The sequence below is a fragment of the Fukomys damarensis genome, unplaced genomic scaffold (genome assembly GCF_012274545.1).
Source record: "Fukomys damarensis isolate Sample0158 unplaced genomic scaffold, DMR_v1.0_HiC HiC_scaffold_13, whole genome shotgun sequence".
NCBI classification, from domain to species: domain Eukaryota; kingdom Metazoa; phylum Chordata; class Mammalia; order Rodentia; family Bathyergidae; genus Fukomys; species Fukomys damarensis.
The window spans coordinates 9211889-9235848 of record NW_022900925.1 but is presented as its reverse complement, the minus strand read 5'-3'; the positions used below and the strand labels follow the sequence as shown (position 1 = coordinate 9235848).

Here is a 23960-nt window from a genome sequence, read left to right as displayed (position 1 = left end):
CTGCTACAACGCTCTAATCTTCAGACAGTAGTCAGTCCCAGTGCATCTCTTTATAACAAAAGAAGATCTTGTGTTATGCAATGCATTCACTTGCTGTGTCTCTTTATTCTACTTCAGTTGGAACAGCTTCTTCATCTTTGTCTTTCATAATATTGACTTTTTTTTCTTGGTTTTTTTGAGACAGCGTCTCACTGTGTAGTTGAGACTGCCCTGGAACTCACTATGTAGCCCAGGCTGGTCTCGAACTCACAGAGATCCTCCTGCCTCAGCCTCCCGAATTCTGGGATTACAGGCATGTGCTACCACACCCAGTTAATGTTAATTTTTTTTTCTTTTTTTCGGTACCGGGGATTGAACTCGGGTCCTTGCGCTTGTGAGGCAGGCCACCGAACCGCTGAGCTAAATCCCCGGCCCACATAATATTGACTTTTTAAAAGAGTGGCGACCAGTTATTTTGTAGGATGCCACTCAATCTGTGTTGTTGCTTCTTCAGAAGATGCAATAATATATTTTGGGTAGAAACATCACACAAATGTTGCTGTGTTCTTCTCAATGCATCATAACATGTCGGGGGCAGCAGGTGTTATCGCTGTACTTGGGCTGTTAGCTTTGACTACTGGGTTAAGGTGGCATCTGTCAGGGTTCTCCACTGAAGAGCCTGTCAATGTTATCTCCTCTGCAAGAAATCCTGTAGTGCAGAGAAAGCACAGCAAAGAATGTTCATCAGAGAAGTGCAAACAATCCTCCCAATTTCAGCTTTAGTGGCCTTTGTGGGGATCCTCCCCCATGCACATCTTTATAGATTTAGAAGTTTTAGTTTTGTGTTCACATTTCTGTACTTAGCATCTCTTGATTTGTTGGTACCTCCAAAGACGGGCACAAGCCTAGCATATAGCTGATGCTCATAAATGTTGAATGGTTGAATTAAATGGATGAGCAAGAGAAGGGAGCAGGTAAGAAAGAGCAGGAGGAGGAAAAGTCTAGGTTAAGGATGGGCTTCAGGGGGCCTTTCCTCAAACAGACGGCACCTGCATTTGGAAATTGGAAGGGTGGCATCTTCCATGTGTCTGGGTGGGTTCTCTGAGTCCACAAGGAGCAAAGAAGACAGGGGCAGGACTGGAGGGCACTTGTGTTATTACAAGTGACCTGGGTTATATGTTAAGCAAGATCATAGTGGTCTCTACATTTAAGATGGCTCTTTCCCTGAACTCCTGGGAAGAAAGGTGAAAGAGAGTCAGTGGTGATGTCCTTCAAAGAACAGCAATTCAGTGTTGAGGTGGACTGAGGAGGAGAGAGGCAAAAGTGGTCATTGAATGATTCCCCAAAATTAGGAGTGATCCATCTGTGCAAGAGCCAGAGGGAAGAAAGAAAGATGCATCAGGTGCTAAACACCAACCCTGTGATGTACGGGAGCTGTCTAAGTGTGAAATGAAGTCCTACCAACCATCCAGGTGTGCAGACATGGTTCTGATAAAGGATCTGGTCTACAGAGAGAATGTAGCCACTCAAATGAAATAAAATAAAAAGATTTTACAAATGCAAGAAAAATAACTATCAGGAGCAAATTTTAAATGGAAAAGGGAAAATCTAATTTAATCCAACCTGCAAACATCACAAGTAAGAAAAACAGGCATAAGATAAATAAGCTTCTAAAGGCAAAACCTCATATTAAAACAAAAAAGAGTTTTCTCAGGAAGCTCACATTTCCTGTCTACTTTGTTTGCTTGGAAAACAGAAGAGTTGACCATCTGGGGTAATTAACTGTAGGGGAAAAAATATCAAAACTTGGGCAAACAAAGATTAGTATCTAGATAACAAAAATAAAAATGAACAAGGAGCTAAAAAACAAACTGAGTGAAATAAGTTTAAAGGGAAATAATTCTGAACAAAATTCAGAAGACTCTGGAACAAATTTATTCTGTCAGATAATTTTCTGCATGAGAACCCTGGGAGAGCTCTTGGTTTTTTTGAAACCACCTCAGGATTCAAATAAACTTTGGAAAAGCTTTTTTAAAAACCAATAGAAAGATCTATTAAAATATTCTTTTAAACAGCAAAAATTTCTCCTTTAAAATTCTACAAGCTGCTGGGCAAAGCGGCACACTCACCTATAATCCCAGCACCTCAGAAAACGGAGGCAGGAGGCTATGAAGTTTGAGACCAGCCTGGGCAACTCAGCAAGACCCTTCCCCAAGAATGAATGAATGAATGAATAGGGCTGGTGGTGTGTCCTAGTGGTAGAGCATTTGCCTAACATTTGTGAAGCCCTTGTTTAAAGCCAGTATTGCAAATACAAACAGGAAAAACTATAACCCAAAGCCACAAGCTCTAAAATGATTAAAGGAACTGGACATAAGTAACTGGCTCACTCAGCCCTTGAACCTGGACTTTGGCATACCGTGCTTTAACAATATGTTGCACCAAAAATCACGCAAGATAATTTGGAAGGAAGAGTGTGAGTCTGAACTTCTCAGGTGTTTTCCCTGCCCTTTCCTTTTCAGTGCTAACTAAAAACGCAAATCTTCATAATTAAGCCTCAGAAAGTTAGGGTAACATTTCCTTACACTTGGAGGGAGAGACACCACTGCATTATAAAACTAGGCCAAATAATTTGGCTGGATAGGTAGTAAGTGAAAATCTCTCTCAAGAATATCAGTTTGCTTCTCTTGTGCAAAATAGATATGTTTGTAACCAATATCAATTTACCCTGTTTTCTGTCACAAATTTTTATTTTCCTCAGAAAGTTAGGGTAACATTTCCTTACACTTGGAGGGAGAGACACCACTGCATTATAAAACTAGGCCAAATAATTTGGCTGGATAGGTAGTAAGTGAAAATCTCTCTCAAGAATATCAGTTTGCTTCTCTTGTGCAAAATAGATATGTTTGTAACCAATATCAATTTACCCTGTTTTCTGTCACAAATTTTTATTTTTTAATTATTTGAATGGAGGTTTTTTTTTTTTGGTCTCCCAGGACTTATAAATTGCTGTTATGTCTTATAAAATTATCAAAACACTCATTCTGTTTGGTTGCTGCTGTCAGGTGAATTGTGGGCCTCCAAAAGATGCTGAAGTCCTAATCCCCCAGTACTTTGAAAGGGATCTTATCTGGAAACAGGGTCTTTGTAGACGATCTAGATAAAATGAGGTTTTAAGGTGGTCATTAAGTGATATCCTTATGAAAACAAGGCATTTGGACACAGAGACACACCGAAGGGAGATGATGTAAAGACACAGGAGAATGCCATTTACAAGGAACATCTGAGAGTACCAGAAGCAAGGCAAGAGGGAAGGAACTGACCATCCCTCACAGCTCTCAGAAGGAAAACCCTGCCTGGGATTTAGCTCAGTGGCAGTGTGCCTGCCTCACAAGTGCAAGGTCCTGAGTTCAATCCCCAGTAAACACACACACACACACACACACACACACACATACACACACACACATACACACACACACACGCACAGAGGAAGGAAAATGCTTCTTATACCTTGATTGCAGATTTCTGGTCTCCAGAGCTGCAAGACAATAAATTTCTATTTGTTAAGCCATTCAGTGTGGGGTACTTATGCCAGCCTCAGAAAATTAATAGAGCAAGGGGTGGTAGCACACCCGTAACCCCAGCACTCTGGGAGACAGGGGGATTGAAAACTTGAGCCCAGCTCAGGAAGAGCCTGTCTCAAAATAAAAAACAAAATGGGCACGGGATGTAGTTCAATGCAAAGGCCCTGGGTTCAATCTCCAGTGCCAGCAAAGAAACAAAACAGAAACAGCAGCTGCGAAAATAGGACAGAACCACTGGCACTTTCTTTTCTCCTTACATGCATGACAGCAAACATTTTTTTAAAAATTTAAAATAACCAAATCTGTTTCATCAGACAGCCATAATTTGATTATAAATACAGTGCTTTTTCCAGTACACCATAGGTGCAAATGGGCACATTAGCATAACTAGGCATTTATTTTTCTTCTGTCATTAGTTTTTGTTTTGTTTGATTTAGACAGTGTCTTGCTATGTAGATCAGGCTGGTCTTCATTTCACTATGTAGCCCAGGTTGGCCTTGAACTTGTGGTGACCCTTAGCCTCAGCCTCCCAAGTGCTAGGATTACAGGCTTGCATTAGATGCCCAGCTGTTCATTTTCATTATTATTAACTTATAGGTGCTTCTTTTAAAATTAGGCATCTTGGGGCTAGGGGTATAGCTCAATGGTAGAGTGCTTGTTTAGAATGTGCAAGGCCCTGGATTTGACCTCCAGAACTGGGGGAAAACAAAACTCAGTATTTTATATCTATTGCGAAGATTTTTCTCTCAATCTGTCAGTTTACCTTTAAAAATAGTATTATTAAAAATAAAATAAATAAAAATGGTATTATTTTCCATAGATATTTTTATGTAGTCAAGTGTATTCATATATTTTTTTTTTTTGATCGGGGATTGAATTTGGGTCCTTGCGCTTGCAAGGCAGGTGGTGGGACCACTAAGCTAAAGACCTGGCAAGTGTATCAATCTTGCATGGATTCTAAATTCTGTATGTGTATATATATATATATTTTTTTTTTTTTTAATTTTTTTTTTGTACTGGGGATCGAATTTAGGTCATTACACTTGCAAGGCAGGCGCCAGAACCACTGAGCTAAATCCCTGGCCCTATTCTGTATATTTTTAAGGAATGCTTTTTCCATTCCAAGATTGAAAAAATCTATTTTCCACAACATTTTTTGTTTTATCTTAAATAAAAAGTTTAGAGGCTGGGTATGGTGGTGCACGCCTGTAATCCTAGCACTTGGGAGGCTGAGGCAGGAGGACTGTTGAGAATTCCAGGCCAGCCTGGGCTACACAGTGAGTCCAAACCTCACCTGAACTACATGGCAAGACCCTATCTCCTCCTGCCACCAAGAAAAAAAGTTTAGAGACCCAAGTTCATGCTGTTCCAGATGGAGAGCCAATTGATAAGCATCATTAATTGAATTCAAGTCTTCCTACTAATCTAGAATGTCACTTTTACTCTAAGTTCCTAGACATACATGGGTCTGTTCCTAGCCTTTTTTGAGCAGTGGGCCAGAGAAACACATGCATGTATTGAGTGGCCCAGATGGCAGGCAGCTGGAGAAAGCATGCATGGGCTGTCTCCTGTCATTTGCTGCCCTGCACAAATGTGGGACATTTCTTTCTCATCTCCAAAAAATGTCAGATAGCCAGATTTTTTGTTTGTGTTTTGTTTCTTGAGACAGGCTCTTGCATGTAGCTCAGGCTGGCCTCAAACTCACTATGATCCTCCTGCCTCAGCCTCTCAAGTGCTGGAATTGCAGGTGTGTGCCACCATGCCCGGCTGACAACCAAGATTTTTATATGAAATCTTCAGATTTTAAAGTGCTGGAAATTAACTTTTTAAATAGAAAAATTATGTGCAGAATATTTGCAAGCTGAGAGCAGCCTGTGGTGCACCAGTTGGTGACCTCTCTTCCAGATGCTGAAAAAGACAGTACAGTACAAGGCCAGACTGCACCTGGGAATCCACCTCCCATTTTTTTCCACTGTAAACATGAAGACGCCAACAAGCACAGCAGGGCCTGAAAACCTCCTAGGAAAGAAAAAAAAGCATAATAACTCACCCACGAGTTGGTGAGGTGGCGCCAGGTCGCTACAAAAGGAGGTAAGTCAGCAGAAGGGAGGGGATGCTAACATCCTTTTTCAAGCCGGGCCCCCCAGGTCCTACGAGGCTAAATACAAAAAGGACAATAGGTTGGAAAGAGAATGGAAAGTAAGGTGTTAGACCAAGAACAGAGCAAGACTTTGGGCCTCCTAAACAAGTCGGGAAGTGATGTCATCTCTTATCTAAAAATGATGCAGCTTCCCTGGATCCTTTCCAACATTTTAACACTTGGACCTGGAGGCACAGGTTTATGATCCCAACCCTCTGGGAGGCTGAGGTAGGAAGATCACGAATTCAAGTCCCATCTGAGTAATTTAGCCAGGCCATGTCTCAAAATAAACAAAATGAAAAGGACTGGGTGTGGGGGTGTACACTTGTAATCCCAGCATTCTAGAGGTTGAGGTAGGAGGATTGTAACAAGTTTCAGGCTAAGCCTAAGCCACTGAACTCAAAGCTGGAATACACAGCAAGACTCTGTCTTGAAAAAATTAAAATGAAATAAAAAGAGCTGAGGGTATAGCTCAATGTGAAGGGTTTAATTCCCAGTGGCACAAAAAGGAAAAAAAAAATAATGGCAACAAACAGAAGTCTCCAACTCTTACATAAAAGACAGGATCTGCTAGCATCTGACAAGGTACACTGTAGAACATCATGTTTATGGAAAAAGCCCCTTCATATGCAACTCTACTATGTTGTCCCCAATAGAGGAAAATGGCATTGGGGGCAATCAGAATGGTTTCCAACGGTTCTGGAAGATTCAGAAAGGAGACCTGTGTGAATAAAAGATCAAGGCCCCTTCTCTTTCCCTGTGAGTATCTTTGCAGAATCACATTCATTCAACTCACTGAACACCTTCTATGGGCTTGGCACCCTCTTTTTGGGAACACAACAGTAACAAATCCCTGGCATTTTTCTTTCCATAGGCTGGGTCAGTCATCCTTAGACTGAGCTGCAGCTCAGATTGGACTTACCCCATCCCTCTTTGGTCAAAGCAGTGACTTCAGGCCAACTCTTGTGTTTTGCTCCAGAGACCTTGGCTGTTTCCCTATTGGTTACTTCCTGGAATAAACTGTCCTGTGCCAGGAACACAGCATGCTTTTATATGCTTGAGGCATAGATAAATGGTAGACTCAGACATAAATTCCAGCCATGCCTTATCCTGACCTACTTTTACATGTTTCAGGTGACACACAATTTCCTGTGCACACACTCGAGAGCAGGGATGGTATGAATGGCTTCTCTTGAAGCACAAAATAGAGCCCAGCTGGTGAGGAGGCCAATTCCTCTGATGATTCCATCTTGTGGGAGATGTGCCTGAGGCACAGGACCATATGCTAAATATATGTAGGGCAGTCCCACCAGTTCTCTCATGCTTAAGACCCCATCAGTTTTTGTTTTCAGACAATCACAGTCTCCTATTGACTATAGAATGGTGTCTCCCCAAAAGATAGGCCCTAGTACCTGTGAAAGTGACCTCACTTGAAAACGTCTTTGCAGATGTCATGAAAGTAAGGACATCAATTGAGATCATCCTTGATTAGGGTTGGCCCTAAACCCAATGACATGCTATCCAATGGTGTACTTATAAGAAACTGAAAAGGAGAATATACACACTGACATTAGGGAGAAGACCATGTGAAGATAGAGACTGGATTTATGCTATTACAAGCCAAGGAACACTAAGGATGGCTAGCAGCCACCAGAGAAAAGAGAAAGGCATGGAATGGAGTTACTATCGGAGCCTCCAGGAGGAACCGACTCTGAAGACACCTTGATTTCATATTTCTGGTCCCAGAACATATGTCTGTGGTTTTAAACCACCAAGTTTGTGGTCATTTGTTACAACAGCTCTAGGAACAAATATAAAGATTAGATTTGTTTTTCTCTTCTGAGCAGGGATTACCATGTATAACTTGCCAGGAAAGTGCGGCCTTCCTTCCACTGCCCTGGGGCCTTTACCAACAGTTCTCAGATGACAGTATAATGCTCAGAAAGATACCCAAAAAGTGTCCACCCAAGCAGGTGTCTCTGTTCACCAGCAGAGGAGATCCAGGGCTTCCTGTGAGGTGCTAGGTTCTGTAGCTTCAGGAGAGGTAGCATCAGTGTTTTCTTCAGTATCAGATCTGTCTGCTCCAGTCTCAGCCCTTTCTTCCTGCCTGATTCCAAGCTGTTTTCTAGCTGTTCTTCTGCAACTTCTAGTTCTTCCTGTTTGTAGAATGGCCACAGTTTCAGGGCAAGTTTGAAGAATGTAGCCCAAATTTGGCTTTACAACCAAACACTGCCTCATGTGGACTTTGCAAGGAGGGAAATCAAAGGCCTGATTCCTCACCATCTGCATGAATCGTGGAATCGTGGGCCTTCAGCCCAGTGACATGAGTGGTTACTTTGCATTAACGTATTTATCATGTTCTTCACATCATGTCTTGCTTGTTCCAGGGAGCTCTGGTCTTGGGAAGGGTGGTAGTTAGAGACAATCTTAAGGTCCAGCCATACTTCATTGAGCCCATTAACAAGTTGGTTTGTGAACTCTAGGTCATTGTCAGAACCTAACACACTGTCAAGAATTGTGAAAATAGTCAACAAAATACTGACTACCTCATTAGCCTGTTTGGTCTTCAAAGGCCATAAAACATAAGCTTGGTTGAGTGGTCCTGATAATATAAAATAAACTTGAATTTGCCATCAGCATTTGACTGCATATCAAGTATTTCAACTTGGCATCTGGAGTCCACATCCTTAAAAGTCATGGGCTTGGGTGCAAGGCTTCTCTTGGGTACTGGATTTTGCTGGTGGCACGGTTTACGCAGGGTCAGATGTGAGACACGACTTCTTTGGTGACATTCTCTTATTTTCCTTGGAGCTCCTCAAGTATGTGTGTCTGCCCACCATATCTGATACCGAGATGTGTATGGTAAAGGATATCAAGCAACTCTTATGTACATTAAACCATATTCCATCTCACTCTCCATAAGTAGCCTTCACTTGGAGATCACATTATTATTTTGCTGCAAGGTGATAATCACGTGATGACTTCTTCCCCTTTTCCTTAGCTTCTTTGACTTCCTTTATTGTTTGTTTGTTTTTCCTTTATTGTTTGAAATGACTTTTCTTTGGAAAATAACTTACTGTTAGAACTTTCGATTTCTACTAACTTTGTTCTGCTTGTAAGAAATTTTTCTTTCATGCTACTCATCTCCATTTCCATTTCATTAATTTGTATTTGATACACCCAGTAGATCATTTCTAGTTCTCTGTGGAGAACTGAAAGACGGGTCCTAAAAAGGAGACAAAGAAAACAATCCAGTTAAATTTGCTGATATTCCGCTGACTTACCCTCAAAGTTCCTCACTAGTTCTTTCATCTAATTTTGAAGACTATTACATGGAAGAAGGATAATAGAATTTTATAAAGCAACCAGAAGGCCAACCAAGACCCTTCAAGACCAGAATGTGTCAATAGAATGTGAAACTGGTAAGATCATTCACATGTAGTAATTTTAGACTTCCAGACACAATGGAAATTAGCAGACACAATAATGAAATTATTACTTTATACAGTGAAACCTAATTAACTGGTCTTTGTTAAAAATTAAGTAGGAGGGAGGATAAGTGGCAATCCCCAAGGTGGCAGGCTAATATCTTACCCTTACTATCTCCTAAAATATAGAAATGGGAGAATGTTGCTAGAGGGCACCATATAATAACAGTGAACATTTAGATAGGAAGTTAGCACCAGAGAATGTATTTTCAGTTTTCCTATAACCAACATACATCAATTTCCCCTGGCTGAAGAGTGTCTTCCTTTGGGGGAATCAAGAAGAAATCAGTAGAGATTTAATTTTTTTTGTGTTTTTGCAGTGCTGGATATTGAACCTGGGCTCTGTGAATACCAGGATAGGGCTCCACTGTGGGCTGGCTATACCACCCCTCACCCTAATATTTTTAAATGATGGGTTTTTCCTGATAATTGTACATAGAATTAATAAATGAAGATTTTGAGTACTTAACCTGAGGGACTGTGTTCTCACAACTGTCTAACATTGTGCAGTCCTGTATCAGTCCTGAGAGGCTTCCAAATATGTTCAGTTTTCAGTATGAACCTCATTATGTTCTTGCCTCTTGGAACAATACTGGCTGCTGTCACAGGAACCACTTTGTCTCAGGGCTTGGGCTAAGAAGTAGCTTTAGTAGGACCAGGCAGAGATGATAGAGGATACCAGCAATAAAGGCACCAACAACTCTGAATGTAGATTATGTGACTATTACATGGAAGAATTAAGAAGAAAGTATTACACCAAACAAAAGGGGCCTCCTGCGACGTCTATAAAAAAAAAAAAAAACAAAAAAAACTTGCTTGTTTTGACACTACCTAAACAGGAGCTCATGTTTCCAGAATGAAGCACACAATTCATATGAACCTGAGTACTACAAAGCAGGGAGACACTTTTAGGTACAGGCTTGATGGCTTGGAACAGAGGCAGGAAGATCTGTTTCCAGAAATGGAAATATCACACTTTTGTATGTAGAAATATGTCAGATTACTATGCCAAAAAGAGATACCCAAATGGAGTACATGCCACCAAAACTGGAGAATTCCTCAGGAAGGAAACAGACACTCAAGTGTCTAAAGCAGGACTCCTTAGTTAGAATAACTCCAAGATACAAGATAAGGCCAGAGGAAAAGTTCTTATGATGATCCCAGCAACCTAACAAGTTTAAGAAAAGAAGATCCCCAGATACACAGTTGAGCAAGGCAGAATCTTGAGAAAGAGAAAAATGGAAAATTTTTAAAGCTCTGAGCAATAATCCTGGTCAAGCCCAGCCAACTTCTAGGTACTGAAGGTCTTCCACTAAAGAAAGGTTTCAAATTCCCTTCCACGGCATCACTGTGTAATCATAGGATTTATTTATTTATTTATTTGGGTGGTACTGGGGATTGAACTTGAGTCCTTGCATTTGTGAGGCAGGCTACCAAACTGCTGAGCTAAATCCCCAGCCCTTATCATAGAATATTCTTAACCTTAAGATGCTACTAAAAAAAAAAAAAAAAAAAAAAAAAAAAAAAAAAAAAAAAAAAAAAAAAAAAAAAAAAAAAAAAAAAAAAAAAATTAAGTTAAAAAAATCAAAAAGATATTACTTAGAACCCTTATTAATGTATTGACAAGACATGTTTAAACCCAAAAAGGTGACAAGTATGCATTTTAGAATTGAAAAAACAGAACTCTTGCTAAATGCTCTTTATATTAAGCCTGGGTTAAAGATTTCACAGCAAATTGATTTTTCTTTTTCTTTTTTGGAGACAGGGTCTCCCAATGTAATTCAGGTTGGCCTTGAACTCACTATGTAACCCAGGCTGGCCTCAAACTTGTAGCAGTCCTCTTGCCTCAGGCTCCTGAATACTGAAATTACTGGTGTGCATCACTAGGCCCTACTTTTCAAAATGATATTTTAAAGAATCTGAAGTCTTGGAATAAAGAAACCAGTTTAAAACTGGGTATGGTGGTACATACCTATAAATCCAGCACTCAGGAGGCTGAGGCAGGAGGATCACAAGTTTGAAGCCAGCCTGGGCTACAAAGTGAATTCAGGGGTAGCCTGGACTACATAGCAAGATTCTATCTCCAAACAAAGACCACCAAGGGCCAGGGGTTTAGCTCAGTGGTTCTGCCACCTGTCCCACAAGCGTGAGGTCCTGAGTTTGATCCCTGGTACAAGACATAAAAATAAAAACCACTAATTTTAAGTTTGTTTCATCCCTTAGTGCCATTTAACCACTGATATGGGACTTTGTTTTCCAGGGAATGCACATTTACCAATCCATGGATATAGTGAAGATATTTTAAACTGCAAGGTATTCAATAGGATCCAGGAAGAAAAGTCAGATTCCTCACTGAAACCGCAACACTCATCAACTGAGTGGCTGTTTTGGTTGTTATTTAAGGCCTTTCAAGTAACTCTGTTATAGACAGCTAAGTTAGATAGAAATTAACAGACAATCAGAAACACTGCAGAAGATGAGACACAATAAGATTATGGCTGAGCTGAATCTGAAGAGAGCCAGGCCTCAAGATGGAGATTTGATGGCCAGGCCCGCAAGCCTCCCTAGAAGTAAACAGCATCTTGGGACTGTACTGTAATTAGCACCCTCTGGTCCAGAGAGCCTAGATAATACATCAAATGCACAGGTGGGTGACCAGAACACCCTGACCCATATTCCCAACCCTTTCCAAGAATGCCTTTGTTCTATGTTAGAAGTTATGGTAAGCAAAAGTTAATGATGCTAGCCATATAGCTTTGTTATGAGCTTGATTCCCTATTGGGTCAATATTAGCTATGTGACAACACTTGTAATCTTATAGGTTGATTGTAGTTTGATCTATAGCTACCTAAATTGTGATTTTGCTGTATAAAATACCTTTGACAAAGAGCCTCAGCATCAACCCACTTTGGGTTTCCTCCTGTCTCTCAGGAGCTTTCTCTCAATAATCTTTTCTTACTTTTTTCTTTACCCTCAAATCCATTCTTCTGTATTGGGAGACATAAACTTAGCACATCTGACTCCAACATGTTGGGAGTCACTTCCCTGTGTAACTCCACAGGAGGGGAAAATCTTATTTCCAGCCTACAAAAGAAAGAGAACCAAGTGTGATGGCACATGCCTATAATTCCAGCTATTGAGAAGGCTGAGGCAGGAGGATTGTAAATTTGATGATAGCATGGCAACTTAGTGATACCACGTTTCAAAATAATTTTAAAAAGGGGTTGAAGATGTAGCTTAGCGCTCCGTCGGTTTAATTCCTTGTCTACCAAAGAAAACAAAAGAAAAATTCCTTCTCCGCAAAAAGAAAACAAGCAAACAAGAATAAAAACAGGCTGGAAATAGCTTATTAAAAAAGACATAAACTTTTAAGTCTTTAACCAATTGGAGGTCTTGGCTGATCCAAGAGACACAAACTCTTCTTACATATTTTTTAGGAGTAACACCTGATCCATGACCTTCTCAGGGTTAATATGAGATGGCTCTCAACTCTACTATAAAATTCTATCACATGGCCAAGGGGCCACAGTTGGCTTACAAACCTATTTTAGTTGGGCCATTCAGTGATTTTCTTTTTCCTTTCTTTTCATTTATTTGGTTGAATTTTATTTATATTTACATATTGGGGGATTTCACATAAAAATCTGGATTTCTGGCTTTCTTGAAAAATATTAAGATTTGGCCACACAGAGGACATTGCTGTCTGGGAACAAATGGCTAGAGTTAAAGAGGCAGCATCTTGCCTTGCATGGCACCTGTAGTCTCCAGTTTCCCAGTCATTAAGTGACCTACTAATTTATTTATCTTGCCCACTCAGCTCTGTAGATTTCTGAGTTTTCAAACTTTTCTAAAGCAACATGAAACATGTGGCCCCAAATCAGTCAGGTTTCTGGCGTGACCAGTACTGCTAGGCTAATTGATAAATCAGTTTGGTTAGAGAAGTGGGTTCTGGGAATCCATATTTACTCCCTTCCTTACCCACCTGTGAGTTTGCTTTGGCTTTTCCAGCCCTGGACTGTCCTTCCATCTATCTTCCAAATCACAGTCGCCTCAAATGAGTCCTTGAAGTATTCAAGCAACTCCTCCTGATTAACATTTCTCTCCTCTAAACAGCCTGTATTGGAATATTCTGCTTTTCGCATTTTTATTCAACTGGCTGTATATAACCTAGAAGGGCAAGGGTTGAAGATTCTACCGACCTGTATCCCCTCACGACTGATAAGAATTGAACACAAAAGATGTTCAAAGGACGTTTGTCAAACACATGGCTTACAGTTATGCGCTATGCGTGAGGCTCTGCAGCAGTATGGTGTCCTCTTACCGTTTACTGTGTCCCTAAGGCCAAGTTACCGGGGCTTCAGTATTCTCCCTATTAGGGGGAATCCAGTATCTATCGCAACAGATTGCTAGGAGGATTAGATGATACTGCAGGGACATTAGTTGGCACAGTATCCCCGAACTCTACCTAACACAGAAACTCGCTTATTTCGGGGGCCGGGTTCCGGCATCGTCTCCTCGGTGTGGCCTCCTGGCCTGGTTTCCGCAACCTCGGCAGCCACCGCCAGCTCCGCAGGCGCTCGGCCGGCTCATGGCTAGATAAGCCGGGGCAAGGTGCAGAGAACATCAAATCCTGGGGGTTTTGTAGGACACCGAGGTGAAAGGGGACATGCAGGTACCCACAGGTATGTCTCCATCGCCTCTTGCCCATTAATCATTCCCCGCCTGTTACCAGCCGCCCGCCCACCGTACCGGAAGCCAGGCCGAGCCGGAAGTCCCACCCCTCGGCGCAACAGACCCTGAGGAACCCCTTTATCTTCTCGCACTGCCAGAAGATCGCACCCAGCCAGGTCAACTTCTCAGATTTAGTGATATTGCTGGCATAGGTGTATTCTTAGCTAAACCAAGTCACTTTACCACTTTCCTGATTGTTGTAAACCCGCCAAAATAAATGCTTCCTGTTTTAGGTTGTAAACCGACTTCAGCATTCAGCCTAGAGTAATAGCAGTACATTAAGTTCATGTAACTGGTTCAGCTGCCAACTGCTGGCCATGCCACACGTTAGAGAGTTTACACTTTAGATGCACATTGTAACCCCAAATTTTGCTAGGTTTTGGACTAAAACCACCACCAGAACCAGTGTAAAAAAGTATAGGGGCCTCACTGGTAGTTCAGAGAACCTGAAACTCAATTAGAGGAACAGCATGAAGCAGTGGTGTAGATACTATTGGCAAGTCACAGCACCTTCTCATTTCAGGAGCAATTTTTTTTTGTCCAGTGACAAACTTTTATGCAATAAAATTTCAAAATATACTCTATATCCACAGCATAAACCTATTAGGGAAAAGACAAGTCCTAGGAATGAGCTGCCTTTTGGGGGGGGTACCGGGGATCAAACTTGGGTCTTTGTGCTTGCGAGGCAGGCAGTGGAACCACTGAGCCAAATTCCCAGCCCTGAATCACCTTTTGTTGTGGATCTTCTCAAAATCTTCTGCTTACTATGAGGAAAACAAAACCCTACCTAGTGCTGGGGATGTAGAGTTCAGAAGATGTGAAGCCCTGGATTCAATTCCTAATGCAGCAAAAACCAAGCTATCAGCTCTGATTTCAAAAACAAACCCATCAGCTCTGATTTCAGCAAACTGTTAGGGAGAAAAAAATCTATTACTAAAAAAGCTGATCCTCACACGTGAAAGACTAATTCTACTTAAATGACATTTTTCAGCAGTGGACTCCAGCTACAAGAATGGCTGCCTCCAGTGCTGGGGATTTAGCTCAGTGGCACTGCACCTCTTGCAAGGGAAAGGTCCTGAGCTCCATCCCTGGTAGGAGTTGGGATGTGGGGGAAATGGCAATAGCAAATATCCTTGAGCTTCCCTTTCCATCCAGATTCAGAGGATGACTGACAGGTGAGACCCAGCCACTGAAGAGATGCCAGTGTCCAAAGCACAACAAAACAGAGGAGCTTCATTTTAGCAATTTTAATTAAAGTTGTATACAAGAGGACTTTATTCCTGCATCTTCTCAATTGTTTCTTCCTTATATTTGCCCTTTTCCTTTCCTACTTGGCGAGATTTGGCTTTCCGTTCCAAGATCTTTTTGCGGTCTTTGTCCAGTTTTAGCCTGGTGATGACCACCTGCAAAAAAAACCAAACAAACCAAAAACACTCCCAAGCTTTACATAATTGCTAACACAAAAGGTCCAATGACCAATGCATGTCCCAAACCCAAGGCAGATTAACTCAACATGAAATGATTACTGTATATAACTTTAAAAGTTTCAGAAACTACAGTTGAGCTCCTCAAATCAAACCTGACTCAAACTCTGGGAAAGGCAAGGTAGTTTTTCTCAGTTTTTTCTGTGCTTTATAAAAACTCTAACCTGTCTTTTTTCTGCAAAATTTAACTATTCCATGTCTCATCAGTTTTATAAGCTAGCCAAGACATACACAAACATTTTTGTTTTGTAAAGTGTATAATTCTAAAGCTACAAATCAACTCAGTTATTCCCATTCTAGGTATCTTCCAGAAAGAGTTAAAGACATATTACAATGATATTTGCATACCCATGTTTATGGCAGCACAACTCATAATAGCTAAATTTTGGAAGCAGCCTGTATACCCACAAACAGATGAATGGATAAAGAAAGTGGAGTATTTAACACATTGGAGCCCTCTGTGCCACAAAGGATAGATCTGAGTTACTTCTAGAAAAATAGATGAACCTTGAGACAATAACAAAATGAAATAAGACACCTAAGCTTAAACATTCCAAGGTTTCTAATATGAGAAACCCGACAATAACAGGTAATAGGCAACATGAAGAGAGATCTTTTGAAAATAGGTAGGGAACCAAGAGGTGGAGAAAAGAGGAAGGTGAGATGTGTTACATACATGCACCAATGCCCCATGATGAATATAAACATTATGTACTTCAAACATCTAATACAATTTTTAAAAATGAGTGTGTGCATGCCTGTAATCCCAGCACCCAGGAGGCTAAGGCAGAAGGATCACAAGTTTGAAGCCAGCCTGAACCACATACACACTAAAACCCTGTCTCAATTCCTCTTCCCAAAATCCAGATCTAATCCTAAAGCACAGATATAGGGCACTTTAATCTTGTGAAGGAAAAGTGAAGAGAGCATAAAATACAGCCATGCTGACTAAAACACAAGATCACAAAGCTTATATTGCACATTCTAGTATAGTGAGATAGAGAACAAGTAAATGGGGCCAGGGATTTAGCTCAGTGGTACAACCATCCAGTACCAAAAACCAAAAAAACCAACCAAGTAAACGTACTCTTCATCTTTATATAGAGAAATAAGCAAATCAGAAGGCTGAAGAACAGGGGCTATTCTCTACAGGGTGATCAGGCAAAAGTCCTACTGCTAAAGCTACATTTTAAGAGACCACAACGGTGAACCATCTAGGTTACAACTATCCATAGAAAACAGCAAATTAAATGCCCAGGCAGGAGAACTTGGTAAAGCACTTGCCTTAGCAAGCACAAGCCTCCGTGTTTGATTCCCAGTATTATAAAAAACAAAAAGCACACAACGTATATCTAGGTTGCAACTACCAATTTCACCTCAGAAGGCCTGTGAACCTAGAATTTACAAATCAATCAAATTGCAGGTAATGCTGCCAACCAGCAGATGTAATATACTGAGTAGCAGCATGGTTTAGGAACACCAAGAGGCCAATGGAAAGATAGTCAACTAGCAGCTGGTGAAGGGTTACTGGGTAAGGTCTCACTACTGACCCCGGCAGTAACAAGTAGACAGGATTCTAGATAAAATGTGACAGCAATGAAGAGAGTCTATTGACTGATGTGGAGTATATAAATAAAAAATGGGGCTGGGGATTTAGCTCAGTGGTATCCCAGTTACTGCAAAAGAGGTTATTTTTGGCCCGAGCAATGGGAGGACAGTTGTCATACACTGGGATGGGAGTTCTCAAGGGCAAAATGAGGAGTTTGAACATGTCAGGTCTGAGATATTGATTATCCACGTTGAAATGCAAAATTAGAACCAAATATTGAATATAAAGTTCAGGGGAAAAAGAACTGAGCTGGAAACATCAGCTCCTAGATATCCAAAATTCTAAGAACGGAAGAGCATGACCACCTTGCCACTCAAAGATCAACTGTGTCACATGCTTCCTGCACTAAGCACTCATTGAACTGACAACCTTGACAGCTGCTCTAGTGGCAAGAGGCAAAAATGATCCTAGGATAGAATGGCAAAGTCCTTGCTCTTAAGAAATTCATACTAATGTAACTAAAGTGTTTTAACCCTAAGTGTCAAGAAAATCTGTCAAAATTTTAATAGGGAATTCCAGGTGAAAGACAAACATGTTTTATTGTTCTAACCTGTGACTTTTCTGTATTGCACCAATGTAAGATCTAATCCCTCCCCTAGTATTTTACTCTAGATGTAATTTTTAAATGGTCAATAATTAAAAATTCAAAGTAAATGTTAGACCAGATTTTCTTTTTCCTTTTTTTTTGAGACAGGTCTCACTATGTAGTTGAGACTGACCTGGAACTCACTATGTAGCCTAGGCTGGTCTTGAATTCACAGGGATCCTCCTGCCTCAGACTCCCGAGTGCTGGGATTACAGGAGTGCGCTACCACGCCTGGCTAGACCAGATTTTCTTTTTCCTTTTTTTTTGAGACAGGTCTCACTATGTAGTTGAGACTGACCTGGAACTCACTATGTAGCCTAGGCTGGTCTTGAATTCACAGGGATCCTCCTGCCTCAGACTCCCGAGTGCTGGGATTACAGGAGTGCGCTACCACGCCTGGCTAGACCAGATTTTCTACATTGACTTAGACCTATGGGATCTAACCACTCAGCTTCAATTTTTTCCCGCTGAAAATGGTCTAAAATCTACCTCATAAGATTGTAAAGCTGCTTTACTGCTTACGTGACTCCACTAAACACACAAAACCAAACAGGGCTGGAGCTCAATTTGTTTTTTCTTTCTTTTTTTTTGGAGATAGGGTCTATGTAGTTCATGCCAGCCTTGAACTCACTATGCAGTCCAGGCTGGCCTCAAATTCATGGCAATCCTCCTGCCTCAGCCTCGAGGGATGGGATTACAGGTGTGTGCCACCACGCCTGGCTCTACTTTTTAGATTTTAAAATCTATCAATGATCAGATTGCTGATCTACTAGCTCCGAATGTTAAGATGATTTCAGAAACATTTTAAATATTATAATTTTTAATGTAAATACTGTATTGCTTTAAGACATGGTTCCCAACATATCTAGAATCAGGGACTATTTCTGAGGGTGTTCTAAAAATAAGCAATCACATCTGCCAAGAATAACTATCATAATTTTCTTTTCTCTCTTGAGACAGGTCTCACTTTGTCGTTCAGGCTGGCCCCGAACTCACTGTGATCCTCCTTCCTCAGCCTTCCAAGTGCTGAGATTACAAGCGTGTGCCACCACACCTGGCTTCTCTCTCATTCTTCAAAACACTCACCTTGCTAGGGTGAATGCCCACATGGACAGTTGTGCCATTTGCCTTTTCCCGCTGCACCCGTTCAATGTAGATGACATATTTCTTCCTGTAAACCTGGACCACTTTGCCAATCTGCTGACCTTTATAGTGTCCTCGCACAACCTAAATTTAAGTTCAGAAAGAACAGAAAACTATGGGTCAAAGAACAAGATTAACCTTGTAAATCATAACTACCATGCATATACCATTCACTCTATTATGAGATATACAGGATTTTTCAATTTTAAAAGCCTTGACTCTATTCCTGACTTTAACAAACTTGTAAATAATCCATACCCCCATCAACCTTATCCCTACAGCTGATAGCCACCGACACTGGCAGGCTACTCAAAAGGTTAAACGGGAGCCACTCTTGGGGCTCTTTCTGTAGGAAGCTGACAAGGAATTATCTCAAACACAACACACCAAAAGCTTTTGGTTTTTTTGAGTCAAGGTCTCACTGTAGTTCGTTCGTCTTGAACTCACAATGATCCTCCTGCCTTAGGCACCCAAGAGTGCTGCGCAAAATAACAATGATAATGCAGATAAGAGATACTTTAGAGACTACCTGAATTAGTCACTAGGTGCAGAATAACCCTAAGACACAGTCATAGATTTTTTCTGGTACCGGGGACTGAACTCAGGACCTTGTGCTTGTGAGACAGGCGTGGTGCCACTGAGCTAAACCCCCAGCCCTAGTCACAGAATTTTTACTAAAGTAGATTTGGTAAGGGAGGACAGGGGTATGGGGAAAAAAACAAGAACCAAGATCTGTCATGTAAAGGTACAGGATCCCAGTGTACTATATACTTAAAAAGTACCAATAAACTCAGTAAGATTTAAAAATAAAAGTAGATTTGGCAAATTTATTTACCAGTAAATTCAAACACGTTACCAATTCTCTTTTCTGGACCTCATATGACTCTTCAATGACCAAATACACTGACAAAACCATCCCAACTGTTCTTACTGCCTGTCTTGCTGTTTCATTCAATCATAGCTACATTCAAAGCATAAGAGGTTGATTTGCACCAACGAAAAAAACTGCAAAGCAACATGCTTTGGTCTGAATCTTGCAACCCCTCTTCTGAACTAAGCATGTGAGTTTCCATCAAGACGATCTGAACAAACGGGATACATACCTGAACCTCATCATCTTTTCGGATGGGCATAGATCGAACATTGTACTTCTGTCTCAGCTCTTTCGAAAGAGGGGAAGACATAATCTTCCTGCGAATGTGGGAAGGTGCATTGAAATGCCTTTTACGGTTCTTGCTTCGGTCGGAAGTCACAAAAGGATTGAACTTCATTTTGGCTAAATAAAAAATTCAAAAGAACCTTAAATGACTACCATCTCCTCTTGAAAGTTTAAAGTGCTAACAGAAGGTGTGATGTTCTGTAACTGCTTGGCCTATCAAGTAAAGCTTGAAATCTAAAAGAAAATTCATTAACATGTTTCAGTTATAAAACTTTGATTACACTTTCCAAGCTCCTTAAATACTGCACGAGGGAGCCAAGACTGGACTTATAATAGTCTCTGCTGAAACAGGACAAAGCAGACGGACAACTAAGCTCTCCGTATATAACATTGAATTTTCAGCCGCTCCAAAATTAGATCTTCCCCCTCTGAACCTGGAAATTCTCGAACATTTCTCGGGCCCAAAAAGCCTTTCAACGGGCGAAAGTGATTTGGAAGCTCTGTAAAATCGTTAACAAGCACAGCTGTTTGGAAATCGTTCTGTGGTAAACTACACTTCGCAGACATGACTACCTCTACAGACTCCCTTCCCGGCGGGCCCTCTTTCCGAGACCGCCAATCCGTCCCTTCTCCCGACTGAGAAGCGGACCCTGGAGCTGAAAACAGGCTGAGACCATTCCAACCCCCCTCCCTGGTTGCTGTCCGGCCAGCAGGAGAATCTCGAGATCTCCAAGATAGAAAGGCACCGTGCCCAGGAACGGATGGCTGCGGATTACACGCACTTCGCCGCCCAAACCTTACCCGTTGCAGATCCAGCGATGGCCGCAAAAGGGAAGAGGTCTACACGTTGCTTCCGGTTCTGTAAGTTTACGACAAACCTCGCGAGACCGATGTCTTTTAGAGCAAGAGGGACACGGGATTTCAACGAGAAGAGGAAATTTAAAAGAAGTTGATGACTAGTGTCACCTGGTGACTTGGAGGGAAACTGCAAGGGACGGCAAAATCTCTCTTACAGGTAGGTAGGTCCCTTTTGAGGGATGGAGCGCCCTGTTAAATCCTCTCAGAAGGGGTGACCTCGGGAGAGTGGCTGGGAGCTTCTCCCTGTCCCCTTCCCATTTGCAAAAGATCTAGGTTTCGCTGTTTCCTATTATCTATCTTTTATTTGGCTCTTTGAATTAGTTGTACTTTGAATTTCTCATATCAGAGAAATCATGCAATGTTTAAGTTCGTGTGTCTAATTTATTTCACTTCCTACTTGTTCCGGGTTACATCCATTTTTCTAGAAATGACTCAAATTTATACTAGTTAGTAAAGTAGTACTGCACTGTGTAGAAACACCACATTTTTTAAATAAGAGCACTGATTTAGACCCCTCTTCAATACGAGGATCTGCTGTTTTGGCTTCCAAATTTTCTGCCTATTCTCTTTCCAGGATCTGAGGGAACAGGGTGCGGGATTCTGAGGCATCAGTGTCTACTGAATGAGTAATACAAATTTCATACTGACAGGTGACACAGATGATAATAATATGTAAGATGTGGGGACTTGCTGCGTGCTAGGGACACTGCTGTGCCCTTTACATTATTAACTTTTTTTTTTTTGAGACAGGGTCTAGCTATGTAGCCCAGGCTGGCCTTGAACTCACAGCGATCTTGAGTCACTCTGAGTTCTGGAATTACAGGCGTGAGCCACCATGCCCCGCTGTATTATTAACTTCTTTAATCCATAAAATAGTCTTGCTGATGCTGGTATTATTATGGTCCCTATTTTAAAGATGAGAGAACTGAGCCACAGAGAAGTGGAAGTGCCCATAGTTTACAGCTGAACCCACGCAGATTGACTCCCCAGCCAGTCTGATAACTTTGTACGTGGCCCAAATTTGTTGGAACCTGCTGAGTCAAATCAAAGAGTGAGAAACTGTATATTTGACAGTTCACAGTAGTCAGTAAAGAACATGTGTTTTCAATGGGAAGGGTAGGGGAAAGGTAATAAGGGAAAAGAAAAAAAATGAGAAAATAAAAAAATGGAAAGAAACTATTTGTAAATAGGAAAGGGAGGAGGTGTGAAGGGAGAGCAGGGGTAAGGGGAAAAAATGAGAACCAAGACCTGTCATGTAAAGGTACAAGATCCCAGTGATGGATGTAACTGTACTGTATACCTAAAATGTACCAATAAACTCAAAGAGAGAGAAAAAAAAGGAACGTGTTTTCAACCAACAGAGTGAAGAAACAACCTACAGCGTGGGAAAGAATGTTGCCAGCTATTCCTCAGACAGAGTATTAATATCTTGAATATATAAAGATCTCAAAAAAATCAGACTTTCCCAAATAAAAGACTCAATTAAAAAATTGGCAACTGAAATGAATAAGCACTTCTCAGAACAAGTACAGGTGGCCAATAAATACATGAAAAAGTGTTCACTATCTCTGGCCATTACAGAAATGACAATTAAAACAATACTGAGATTCCATCTTACTAAAGAAAACTGGCTGTCATCAAGAAAGCAAATAATAACAAATGATGGTGAGGCTGTAGGGAAAAAGAAACCCTTCTTTACTGTTAGTGAGAATGTAAGCTAACTAGTATAGCCATTATGTAAATCAGTACTGAGGCTCCTCAAAAGAGTAAAAATAGAAATTCTGTTGACTCAGCTATTCTCTTTCTAGATATCTTCCCAAAAGAATTAAAGTTAGCATAGTGCAGTGATACATGAATATCCATGTTTATAGCAGCACAACTCATAATAGCTAAATCTTGGAAGCATCTTACATGACCCTTAACAGATGAATGAATAAAAAGAAAATGTGGTATTTATATACAATGGAGTACTACTCTGTCATAAAGAAGGAAAACTCGAGTCACTATAGAAAAATGGATGTACCCTGAGACCATAATTTAAGTGAAACACATCAGAAGAGACAAGCTTAAATATCACATAGTTTCTCTTAATGAGAAACTCAAAATATAAATAAAGAGCAAAATAAAAGCTAGATAATAGGAAATAGGAAGATAGACCTTTTGCAAAAGGGAAGGGGACAAAGAGATGGAGGGAGGCAAGAGAGAGAGAGAGAGAGAAGGGGCAAAGGGATTAAAAAAGAATTAAGATATGTATTGTAAAAGTACCAACTTCCCATGAGGAATGTAGTCATTATGTGCTGCAAGCATGTACTACTAAGAAATAAAAATTTTAAAAAAGAGTGTGTTTGCATGGTTCAAAAGTAGCTGTGTTGGCAGCAGACTTTTCAACACAAACCCTTAGGGCAAGGAGAGCCTGGAATAAGATATTTCAAGTACTAAAAGAGAACAACCTCCAACCTAGACTGATGTATCCTGCAAAACTCTCTTTTAAAATGGATGGGGAAATAAGACACTTCCATGACAAAGAACACCTGAGAAACTACATGAATACCAAACCAGCACTACAAGCAATTCTAGACAAGATCCTAGAAAGAGACAATGAAGGCAACAATGCCATGAGGCCCAACAGAGCAAATCAAATAGGCAAGGCAAGAAACTAAAAGGAGAAGGTGAAAAAGTAACAAGAGTCAACAAAAGGCCAATAGCATGTCAATAATGTCAGTACATATCAGTTATAACCAGCAAAGTCAATGGCCTCAACTCACCAATCAAGAGAAATAGCCTGACAAAATGGAATAAGAAGCAAAATCCAACAACATGTTGTATACAAAAAACACACCTAGTGCAAAAAGAAGCCCATAGACTGAAAAGGATGGAAAACAATTCTCCATGTGACAGGAACCCAGAAAAAAGCAGGTGTAGCAATCTTATTTGCAGACAAAGCAAATTTCAAACCAAAACGGATTCTAGTATTGTTGATGTAGGACGGTACTGTATCATACCTCTGTGAATGTAAAATATCTTGCACCTGCCTTATGATACATAGTAGTGACTGTCCTTTATCAGAGTTATATTTAATGATATTACTCTAGAATGTTCTCTTTCCAGATGGTGATTAAGATGCTAATAAAAAAAATGGTGCCAGGTACCACAACAGCAATAGAACTTTGCTGTTTTCTGGATATTATTTTCTTTT

The 23960-nt window shown here is 40.8% G+C and overlaps 1 protein-coding gene and 1 long non-coding RNA gene across 4 annotated transcripts; both read right to left on the bottom strand.

Annotated features, from left to right (window-relative positions):
* Positions 1 to 374: 374 nt before the first annotated feature.
* Positions 375 to 13911, bottom strand: LOC104855881. 2 transcript variants are annotated; one of them, XR_004516943.1, is made up of 5 exons: positions 13516 to 13911; positions 6629 to 8932; positions 5617 to 5724; positions 3493 to 3520; positions 375 to 688 (listed from the first exon to the last, which is right to left on the bottom strand). It is a non-coding gene; the product is annotated as an uncharacterized LOC104855881 (long non-coding RNA). The 2 variants fall into 2 exon arrangements; XR_778498.3 differs by lacking the exon at positions 13516 to 13911 and adding an exon at positions 13177 to 13497.
* A 1246-nt stretch (positions 13912 to 15157) lies between these two features.
* Rpl26 (ribosomal protein L26) lies at positions 15158 to 20778 on the bottom strand. Of its 2 annotated transcripts, none has more exons than XM_010614950.3 (4): positions 20708 to 20778; positions 19851 to 20023; positions 18691 to 18831; positions 15158 to 15328 (listed from the first exon to the last, which is right to left on the bottom strand). In XM_010614950.3, exons 2-4 carry the CDS (start codon positions 20016 to 20018, stop codon positions 15200 to 15202), a joined length of 438 nt encoding a protein of 145 aa, XP_010613252.1. In that variant the 5' UTR covers positions 20019 to 20023; positions 20708 to 20778; the 3' UTR covers positions 15158 to 15199. The 2 variants fall into 2 exon arrangements, with proteins under 2 accessions (XP_010613252.1, XP_033618691.1); XM_033762800.1 differs by lacking the exon at positions 20708 to 20778 and adding an exon at positions 20480 to 20503.
* Positions 20779 to 23960: the final 3182 nt, after the last annotated feature.